This window comes from Primulina eburnea, unplaced genomic scaffold (assembly GCF_022965805.1).
Source record: "Primulina eburnea isolate SZY01 unplaced genomic scaffold, ASM2296580v1 ctg739_ERROPOS5529518, whole genome shotgun sequence".
Classification (NCBI taxonomy): domain Eukaryota; kingdom Viridiplantae; phylum Streptophyta; class Magnoliopsida; order Lamiales; family Gesneriaceae; genus Primulina; species Primulina eburnea.
Genome location: NW_027331511.1, coordinates 1 through 10326, shown reverse-complemented (window position 1 = coordinate 10326; position 10326 = coordinate 1). Strand labels below are relative to the sequence as shown.

The window sequence follows — 10326 nt, the reverse complement described above, 5'->3', positions numbered from 1 at the left end:
AACTTAATTCTCAAAAAAAAAAAAAATCACACTTTTTACATGTCAGTGTTGTCCATTCACGCAACAGCATTCTACTGTATATTCAGATATTTTGTTTAGTATTATATATATATATTTTGAGCTCGAGTCAAAAAAATAACACAAATAAATTTCTATAAATGACTAAATTACATCCATTGTCGCTAACTATATCATTAAAAAATGAAATCTAGCACACATTCTTGTAATCTACCAAGAGCGTATACAATATAATAATTTACAAAATATAACAGCTTTTAGTCCCATACTTTGGCAAAACAATAATCGGCGGTGCATCCTCCGGAGGAAAGCCGACCGCCTCCCACCTCCGCTGCGAGGACGGCCGCGGGAGATTCTCCGGCACGATGGTCTCCAGCGAATTAGTTCGCCAAGGATCGCATGCCCTTCTGTCACTCCATCTCTGTACTTTGAATGTATTTGATCCTACAGCTGATTCTACATTATCCGCCGCCGCAAAGGCCGAATCTTGATTATTTACAGATCCTAAACTCCCCATTTCCAGTCCAATTATTACAATTGTCAAGCTCAATACACTTTGGGTTTTCCATGATCTTTCCTTGGGTCGGCTGCAAGAAATAGTGAAGCAAACAATATATTATTCTCAACAATTTTCATATGAAAATATAATAATATTATCACTGGAAAACCTCAGTGTCTCTGTTGTACCATGCGACTTGTGAAGTGGTTGAATTGGGGGAAGGAGGAGAGATAGAAGTTCTAAGTGGAGGAGGAGGAGGAGGAAAGTGGAGGCAACAATTCGTCAAAACACCCATTCTTTCTTCCTTGTAGCTTTTGCCTCTTGTCCCTCTTCTTGTTTCACTTGCAAAATTTTACAGGTCCTCCCAATTTATAGGAGAAAAAGTGACGAAGAAACTGTGAATATGTACATAAATAGATTTAACATATGGAATAATATAGGTGGGTTATTGAGATGGTAGGTGTATGAAAAAGATTTGGCCCTTAATTACATTTTTGGTAGATACACACAACCAACTAAGATGTTTCTCTTGCTTGCCGTATTGTAACACTTGTTTTTCTCAAGTTTTTTGGACGTGTCCTTCGATTTTGCTTCTTAGTCGCAGCCGTCCAAGTCGTACATACGTGCTCGCTACACGTTCCAATTTCCAATATATATGTCCTATACATTATATATACATATATAAATATATATCTATTTATATAGTTTGATTTAATTTATACGTTGTATCCTCCATTTTTAAATATATCAGGCTTATAAATTAATATTTAAATATTTTTAGTTCTATTAATCTTCTCAAAAATAGCATTTATCATAAAATTCAATGTTTATTAGAAATACATTTAACAAAAAAATCACTTGACATCGTTTCACACAACAATTTTGTGGAAAACATGCATATTCAATCAAGATTCATGAAAATATATTATATTTTATGTTGAAAGTATTAATTTTTTTAATTACGGATCATGTTGACTCATATCACACAAATATATATGTGAGATCGTATTACACAAAAAACTTATTTCACGATTAAATGCTAAATTTTTTGACAAAACACAAATTTTTTATGCGAATTAGTATAGAAATAGAAAATTTTCTCGTGGCCTTGCCAAATTCTAGAAAGTCGCCTCTAAATTAAGAAAATGATAAAATAAAGGTCGATGTTTTATGAAGTTTCCATTTGGGGTTATGGGCAAAATTGTTTGACCCGTCAATAATTCATCCCCCCGCAGTTCGAGTCATTTTCAACCACACATAAAATATTCTTTTTAACGAGATATTTTTTATTTACTCTAAATAAGTGACGTCATACATTATTATCATAATATTATTTGCAAATTATTCACCTTTTTGATTTCTTTTTTATATGGCTCATTAAATGAATAATAATCCCAACTTTCTTGAATTTTCATTATTCTCTCTTAAACTTGCCTATTAATTATGTCAATTGTATTTAAAACTTTTATATAATTCGAAAAGTCTTTTCAAATTTCATTTTCATTTCCATATAATTTAATCTGATATTTAAGTCTCTTAAAGAAGTAATGAACATAAAATATATTAATAGCATACACATTACACACTCACACATATTTATCTAAAAAAATATATATTTAAGAAATCAACGACAAAGAAAATAATGATGGTATTAATTAATACGGTGGCATCTTATTTCAATTTTTCCAATTATACCTAAAAAAACCATAGCTCTATTTAATTACTTTTCTATTATATTTTAAGCAATAGATGAGTTGTAATATTTTTCTAATTTATCTGAAAATTTTACCATTTTAAAATTTCCTTTAATTTATTTCAATTTTTTCCAATTATTCTTTGATTAATAATCTATTTTCTTTCACTTTAATTTGTATGCTATCCATTAGTGTGCAAGATTCATGAATTGGTAGTATGAAAAATAGGAGGGAGGGGATCGTGTGTTTCAATCTACACGAGCTTTTTGTTCTTATTTTTAATTTTAGAAAATTAAAAATCACACTTTACCATGCACGTTCATTATATGTGTATTATAACTAGCATATATTAAATTAGAGTGGTTGAGGACATATCTATTACTATTATTAAAAATCTCTATAACAGAGACAAAAATAGTGTACTGGTCATTTTTGTTCTTTCAATTTTGTCTTTATGTTATACTGATATTATATTTTTGTTCTTATTTTTAATTTTAGCAAACACTTTTTTTTAATTTTTTTAATTACAATAATTCAAATCACACTTTAGTCTTTTGATAATTTTTCAAATTTCACTTTATCCCTTAATAGTTATTAAAAAAAACTTTACACACACGACGTGTGTAAAGTAGCTAGTATTATATTATATATGTGTGGATAATACATAGTATAATATAATTTAGAGAGGCCAAGATTCATAAATAAATCTCTTTTATTTACTATGAAAATATGCTCGATATATAAAAAATGAGATTGAAATTCGACACACACTGGAACAGGTTTAGACATTATATTAATCTAACAATTATAAGGTCGAATGTTTGTCCATGGGGTTTATCTTCTAATACATAGATTGCAGTTTACAGACAGCCTTCATGGAAGAAACAGACAAAGTTCTTCACATAGTGATGTTCCCATGGCTGGCCATAGGTCATCTTAAACCATTCTTTCGACTCTCCAAGTGCTTGGCTCGAAAAGGCCATCGAATTTCATTCATTTCCACTCCGAGAAACCTTCAAAGAATCGCCGAAATACCTCATGATTTAGTCCATTTGATCAACCTGATCAGTCTTCCTTTGCCGGAAGTTGAGCACCTGCCGCCGGATGAGGAGTCGTCCATGGATGTTCCTTGTGTGAAGCAACAGTTGTTGAAAGTAGCATTGGATTTGCTGGAGCCATCGGTCCGCAGTTTTCTTGAAAGCACAGAGCCTAAACCGGATTGGATCGTGTATGATTATGCTTCTCACTGGCTGCCAAAAATGGCGGCTGAGATTGGGATTTCAAGGGCTTATTTTAGTCTCTTTACTGCTGCTTTCATGGCTTTTTTGGGGCCGCCGGCCGCCCTGATGAACGGGGAGAATGCCAGGTCAACGGCGGGGGATTACACAGTCGTGCCCGAATGGATCCCGTTTCCTAGCAATATGGCGTTTCGAGTTTATGAGATGACCAAGAACATGGAAAAAGGTACTCGAAATCACAACGAAAGTTTAATATCGTGTCATTTAATGAAGCAGTATTGGTCTCCTTTGTAGTTTCTTTACCATTCTGTATTCATCCCAACTTCAAATTTTGGTTTCTTTCCTGGAAAAAGATTCATCAGGTAACAATTATGACTCTGGCACGTCTGATTCTCTCCGCTTCGGCATTTCCATTCATGAGAGCGACATTGTGATCTTTAGATCCTGTGAGGAGTTTGAACCCGAGTGGTTCGATGTAGTTCGGAAAATTTACACGAAACCGGTGATTCCGATTGGAGTTGTTCTCCCTGTGGAAGATGAAGAAGATGCGTGTGAGGACAATCAAGAATGGCCAAAAATCAAAAATTGGCTCGATTCGCATGAATGCAACTCGGTGGTTTACGTGGCACTTGGAACAGAGGCGACATTGACACATAAAGAAACTAGGGAGCTAGCACTCGGTTTGGAACAATCAAATTTCCTCTTTTTTCTGGGTATTAAACAGAGGTAATCATTCAGCAATCCTTCCCGATGGATTCCGTGAGAGGGTTTCGGACCGAGGTTTGGTTTACGCAAAATGGGCTCCACAGATCAAGATCCTTGGCCATCCAGCAGTTGGAGGATTCTTGACGCACTGTGGATGGAACTCGGTGACAGAAGCACTCAGTTTTGGACGAGTTTTGATCTTGTTTCCAGTTATGAATGATCAGGGACTGAATGCTAGGCTGTTGCAGGAGAAAAATGTGGGAGTAGAGATACCAAGAAATGAAGAAGATGGATCATTTACAAGTGATTCCGTGGCCGAGTCTTTGAGGTTGGCAATGGTTAGTGAAGAGGGGAAAAGGGTGAAGGACAATGCAAAAAGGATGAAAGATTTGTTTGGTAATAAGAGTAGAAGTGACAGTTATATCGACAGTTTTGTTAGTTTTTTGATACATTATAAGTGATGCCATTCTACTGTCTAAGTCGTCTGTGTTTGAGTTTGATTGTTTGAACTTAAATATATGCAAGTCTAATGAGAATGAGGAAAAAATCAAGAAGAAGATTTATACAGATTTCTAACAGAAAATATTCTCAAATTCTGTGACGTTCTATCTTTGCTTTAAATGCCTTGATTGAGAAGGCAAATAGCACAGCAAATCTAGGTAACAGCAACAAATCCCACAAATTCATGCCTGTATCCAAAATAACTTCTTATAAATTGTTCGATTGTTGCATTTTTCTCAAGCCGATCCTGTATGTCTCCATATTGTGGGTCGACCAATCCGTACAACGTCCATGCATCGGGCACAAGTAATAGTACCATCTCCACCAAACCGGAAGTATCTGTGAGAAACGAAATATATTACAGCAAGGTGTAGTACATGAAGAAGAGGTTCCAAAAGAATCTCGCAACTGTCAACTGAAATCTGAGCATAGGATACACTACGACACTATATATGAGATTTTGAATGAAGATATGGGGTAGTTCGACCACAACCCGCACGACAAACAGAGTGGATGGACTATTAGTATTCCGGATTTTTCGGGGTTGAACTAAAACTTAATGCAAGGGAACGGAAAAAAGCTGCGAGGGTGAGGACTGCCCTTCTAGCCCACCATCGTCTCCATTCTTGACTAGATGATAAGTAATACCTGTCCAAAAGCATACGGCAAAGCTGAATAAATTCCAGCTGCTCTTTCTCTGAAAAAGACCGTTCTCTTAATTGCAACAACTGGCTGCATGACACGGCATTTTGTACTCCAAGAAACAGAACAGCCACATACTTAGAACCATTAGCATTGAAGAGATCTGATAAAAATTTCCTTTCACAAAAGTGTACTGAAATTATTATAAAATGTTAAACTTGGGAGGAGCTTTCTTTCACTATTTATCTTACCTTTTGGAGCCAAGATCCCAAATTATGGTCCCGAATGTTAGGGCGATGAACGTTGTAAATAGTAATCTCAGTATCTCACTGCTATGTAAGGCCGGTTTCGTGAAAATGACGAATGCTACTTCCAAAGGCAAGCCATGCATTGAGTGAAGAAAGGCTGGGAGTATCGTGTTGCAAAGTGCAGATCTTTTGCGCCAGGTATTGGTTTACATAGTTCTTGGACCAACTCTCTGTTTCTCCTGAGAATCTATTAACAAAGGCTCATTAAACACTAATTTTGAATCCATTCTAATTTTTCTACCTCTTATTTTGCAGCTTGGAGTTCTTATAATGCATGAAATTTGGATCTCGAGTAAATTTTGGTTACAAAAGTTAAGGAACCAAGTTATAAGGAAAGTTTTAGGCCATGCCCCTTCATTCTGGCTTAATATACATTTGTCGTAGTTTATATACGTTACAAATTATATTTTCGCTTTGTAAACAAAAATCAACCTCTAAAAAAGTAAATTCAAGATTCCAGAGTTACGTCTCATGATTAGAAACCAAGATGGCTCCATCCAGTTTTCAAGGCAACTTGAAAAATTCTTATTTCAAACTTGGCTTGGTTCAATTTTTTTGCATTCCGCACATAATATAGGTCAAAACACAACATGCAAAGCTTTGTTTTATTTGTATGATGGCCGGCCTTCAAGTTCTAAATGTTAAGGAATAAACAATCTGTTATATGATTGTCGTTATATGTGTAATAATATCTAAGGTTTCTCCCCTTCTTCTATGGTTCAAACTGTTTTTCATGATTTCTTGAACAAGTTAAAAATTTTAATGATAACAGAGAAAAATATTGAACCCATTTCAAGAAGATATTAGATTCTCTTTGACTTTAGGTTATAATATAGCATATAACGAGGCTTTTCAAATAAGCGTTTGTAGTCCAACGGTTAGGATAATTGCCTTCCAAGCAATAGACCCGGGTTCGACTCCCGGCAAACGCATTACGCATTCGTTTTGGCTTCCCATATCGAATGGGTTCTCTTATGGGTACTTGGACTTCAATTTTTATTGCCAAAATAAATTATCTGTTTCTCAAGAATACCTTCTTCACATGATTTAGAACCAACCTACTTGCAAAGATATTCCGTAATAAATTTGATTAAAAAAACCAGATTTTCTGAAGCATTTATGCGTACCACACACACCACCACCACTTGTATAATTATAAACTTACTTCGTAAAATCGAGAAATCTTCAATATCGAGATAAAAGTACTTACCATAATCCTTAATGTCCATACACTCGAAATCATGAAAGAGCCAACCTAGTGTTACATCAATATGGATGGAATGTCGTCGTAATAAGGTATGTTCCTCAGGTGCAGCACCCTGCATTCATCTTCATTTGCTGTCATCGGATCAAACACATCTCGATCAGACAGTGCTAACCGCTGTTTTATACGCCCCATTCTTCGGGAGAACAAAACTTGCTCTTTGTTGACCGGCATCCTAATAGACTGATATTCTTCCAGAGCTGAATCCAAGTCCTCGAGCCCCCATTTCTCGAGACATTTACCCAATACGGCAGCATCAAGAATTGACATGTTGGTGCTTCTTCCACCATGGGGACTTATCGGATGAGCTGCGTCTCCTATCAAAACCACGTTATCCCAGAAGTATTGTTCCAGCGGTTCGCTGTCATATATTGCATTCAAGAAAGGTTCCTTCGTTTCTCTCATTATCTTCACCAGTTCTGGAATCCAGACGTTTTCTGCGGCCTCATACATATTTTCAATCATTTCATGGCTTACTTTCATGGTAACAGAGTTGACCTGAGTTTGTTCGCCAGAATATTACATGGGGTTTTAATGTTTAAGGTGAAGTATGTAGGTGAACATTTTAAGAGAAACAACAAATATACCTTAAAATCTGGTTCTGGTTGATTAAGATACCAAATCCAATTGACCCTTTGATCGATTAACTCATAAAGGATGGCATGACCCTCCGATCCTAAGTCAAAGTAATTGCATTTTCCAAGATCAGGGTACGCCTTCTTGAGTGCCAATATGGTTTCTGAATCCTCGTTCTCCGAAAAATCAAGAACCCCTCTCCATGCACAGTAGCCTGAATACCTACCATTCCAAGTGTATTATTTCGATTACTGAGTTCCAAAATTTGTCTTTTAGAAGGAACACAAATAAAATTAAAAAATTTCTTTGTTTTGGGACAAACCTCAATTCCAGGTCGGGAATGAAAGTTTTCCGTATTGAAGAGAGACAACCATCAGCGGCAACAAGTAAATCACCAACAAATTCAACTGTTTCACCGGTTTGGAGGACATTTGCTTTAACTTTTACACAAGATTTGTCATCAGGAATGCAGAAGGAGTGAAACAAATGCCCCCACAGAACAATCTCCGGTGGTAACGAGTTGTACAGAAGGTTATGAAGATCAGCCCAGTGGAATGCTCGGAAGTTGAACTCATCGTCTCTTGTCAAGGTCCATGTGCAGTTCTTGTTCCCATCTGTGGCTCTTTCCTGTTGCCATACAATTTTTGTGTGAAAAGTATAAAGTACAGAAATTTCAAGTTCAAACAGAAGTTTAATTATATCTTACTGTTGGGGTTCCAATATTTTGTTAACTTGTGTCACTAATCAAATAAGAACTGACTGGTTAAAAAAATAATAATAACAAAATAAAGAGAACTGATGTTTAAACTATTATAAATTCATAATCACAGATCAAGTGCTAACGAATACATGTAAAGTTAAATACACACTAAAGCACACAAATGAGATGGTATAGCACCCTCTGTTTATTCTTGCCGAAATTTCACTTACATGATCAATTGTGAGTGGCAACGAAGAAAACTGAATAAGCTCAGGTTGTTTGATCCATGACTCGAGAAGTCTCTGAGATAACAGATCGAGTCCAAGTCCTGCACCGGTAGCACAGCCAGTTCTAGGTGAGCTTGTTTTCTCCAGCACTACCACCTCCCAACCAGCTGCAATCAGAGCATGAGCGCATGAAATTCCGGCTATGCTGCCGCCCACCACCACTGCCTTGGCCTTACTTCTTGCTTCCTTCATCTTCACCTGGTTGATATCTCAGGGGAATCTCGAAGAGTCTAGAAGAAAATAAAATGAAGAAATAATTATTGGAGTTGCCTATGCACATAACGCTGCAAATTTAAAAAATTAAACGTATGGTTTAATTGCGTAATACCATGGTTAAACTCGAAAGGTACCAAATAATATTATATCCATTTTATAAATCTGTATTACCTGTCGACGCTGTCGTTTGCTTGTAGAAATATGGACTATTTTTCCTGTCTTCTTGTGCAGTGAGAGTGACACTCAGATTCTTGTAGCTCAATACGAATAAAAGTGAAATAAAACACATTATGTTCCGGCTCTGGTTGATTGACAAAGCAAATCCAATTGATCCTTTTGTTCAACAGCTCACATAACACAAAATGAGTTCCTGATCCAATGTCAAAATATAAGCGTCTCCCAAGGTCGGGAAAGGTCTTTTTCAGATCAAATGGTTTCTGATTTTTCATTATCCGAGAAATAAAGGACCCCTCTCCATGCACAATAACTTGAATATCTAGTAAACTGTACAAATTAATCCTCGAAACAAAATCCCAGGTTCTCAACATTAAAAGATACCATGAGAATATCATCTGCTATTCATACCCACAAACCTCAATTTGTGGTCAGGAACGAAGGTCTGGCATATCGAAGTGAGACACCCATCTGCCGTGATAAGTAAATCAGCCACAACGTCGATTATCTCACCCCTTTGAAGAACTTTACTCTTAATTTTCACGTTAGTCTTGTCATCAGAAAAACTAAATGAGAGGAACATATGCCCCCACCAAACAACATCTTGTATAAAAGGCTATGGTGGTCAGCCCCGTCTGCTGCTCTATAATTGAAGTTCTCATCTCTGGCCAGCACCCGGCTCTTTTTCTTGGCCCTATCTGTTGATTGGTTCTATAATTTCGCAAAAAAAGGAAAAAAAGGAAGAGTAAATATTATGTTACATTGAATTTTCAACTCTTCCGAGAAATTATTCCACTGAGACAGAGGACACAAGAACAAGTGACGATTATCAGGACAGAATAGAGATACCAAAGAGCCTTGAAATAGCACGGGGACAAATTAGGATGACATAAATCAATCGATAGACTTCAGAACAATTTTACAAGAACAAGAAGGAAATACATTTCAATTTCCAAGATCGATTTTTTTAAGCGATTTCTTCCTATACAAGCATCACTAGACTTTCCCACTTAATGTTCTCAGCAAACTCTTGAAATTACTGTTCACTTACTTGATCGATGGTGAGGGGCAAGGCATTGAGTTGGAGCAGGTGGCGTTGTTTGATCCATGAGTGGATGAGTTTTTGAGACAAAGGGTCAAGTCCTAATCGAGCACCGGACTCGTTCGTCGGAGGAGAGCGGGTTTTCTCCAGCACCACCACATCCCACCCGGCGAAGATAAGTGCGTGAGCACATGAAATTCCCGCTATACTGCCGCCCACCACCACCGCCTAGGCCTTCCTCTTGGATTCCTTCATCTTTGAGTCTTGAACGTGAAAGCTAGTGGGCAAGCCAATAAATCATTTTAACCATAAATCTTTAATCCTTAAATCAATAAATATCTATAATATTTATTGATTTTCTTATTCATCAGTTTATATCCTTTGTTGTATTTATTAATTAATTTATTAAATAATAAGAATGGTTTGAGATAATTGTAAAATGATTTATTGAATATAAAAAAA

The 10326-nt window shown here is 36.3% G+C and overlaps 3 protein-coding genes and 1 non-coding gene across 7 annotated transcripts; 2 read left to right on the top strand and 2 right to left on the bottom strand.

The window, feature by feature from the left end:
• Window positions 1–256: 256 nt before the first annotated feature.
• On the bottom strand, window positions 257–812 carry LOC140822297 (protein CHLOROPLAST VESICULATION). Its single transcript, XM_073183032.1, has 2 exons — window positions 706–812; window positions 257–605 (listed from the first exon to the last, which is right to left on the bottom strand). The coding sequence occupies exons 1-2, from the start codon at window positions 810–812 to the stop codon at window positions 257–259; spliced, it is 456 nt and encodes a 151-aa protein (XP_073039133.1).
• Window positions 813–2997: 2185 nt separating this feature from the next.
• LOC140822298 (UDP-glycosyltransferase 91C1-like) lies at window positions 2998–4633 on the top strand. Its single transcript, XM_073183033.1, is given in 3 exon segments — window positions 2998–3675; window positions 3803–4146; window positions 4148–4633. Coding segments are annotated over 3 exon segments (1401 nt in total). The 5' UTR covers window positions 2998–3086; the 3' UTR covers window positions 4616–4633.
• Window positions 4634–6465: 1832 nt separating this feature from the next.
• On the top strand, window positions 6466–6537 carry TRNAG-UCC (transfer RNA glycine (anticodon UCC)). Its single transcript has one exon. It is a non-coding gene; the product is annotated as a tRNA-Gly (tRNA).
• A 233-nt stretch (window positions 6538–6770) lies between these two features.
• Window positions 6771–10160, bottom strand: LOC140822292 (uncharacterized). Of its 4 annotated transcripts, none has more exons than XM_073183026.1 (7): window positions 9874–10160; window positions 9242–9533; window positions 8820–9144; window positions 8376–8662; window positions 7768–8072; window positions 7457–7667; window positions 6771–7367 (listed from the first exon to the last, which is right to left on the bottom strand). In XM_073183026.1, the coding sequence occupies exons 4-7, from the start codon at window positions 8622–8624 to the stop codon at window positions 6867–6869; spliced, it is 1266 nt and encodes a 421-aa protein (XP_073039127.1). In that variant the 5' UTR covers window positions 8625–8662; window positions 8820–9144; window positions 9242–9533; window positions 9874–10160; the 3' UTR covers window positions 6771–6866. The 4 variants fall into 4 exon arrangements, with proteins under 4 accessions (XP_073039127.1, XP_073039128.1, XP_073039125.1 ...); XM_073183027.1 differs by having other exon boundaries at window positions 8820–9018; XM_073183024.1 differs by having other exon boundaries at window positions 8820–9533.
• Between the last annotated feature and the right edge of the window lie 166 nt (window positions 10161–10326).

Bases quoted from the DNA above. Each gene is read 5' to 3' on its own strand.
- LOC140822297 (XM_073183032.1), bottom strand. From the start codon at position 812: ATGGGTGTTTTGACGAATTGTTGCCTCCACTTTCCTCCTCCTCCTCCT. The intron at 606-705 runs GTACAACAGAGA...TATTTCTTGCAG, and splicing joins ACCACTTCACAAGTCGCATG to CCGACCCAAGGAAAGATCAT.
- LOC140822292 (XM_073183024.1), bottom strand. From the start codon at position 8,624: ATGAAGGAAGCAAGAAGTAAGGCCAAGGCAGTGGTGGTGGGCGGCAGC. The intron at 8,073-8,375 runs GTAAGTGAAATT...GTATGGCAACAG, and splicing joins TGCCACTCACAATTGATCAT to GAAAGAGCCACAGATGGGAA. The intron at 7,368-7,456 runs GTATATTTGTTG...GAACAAACTCAG, and splicing joins AACCAGAACCAGATTTTAAG to GTCAACTCTGTTACCATGAA.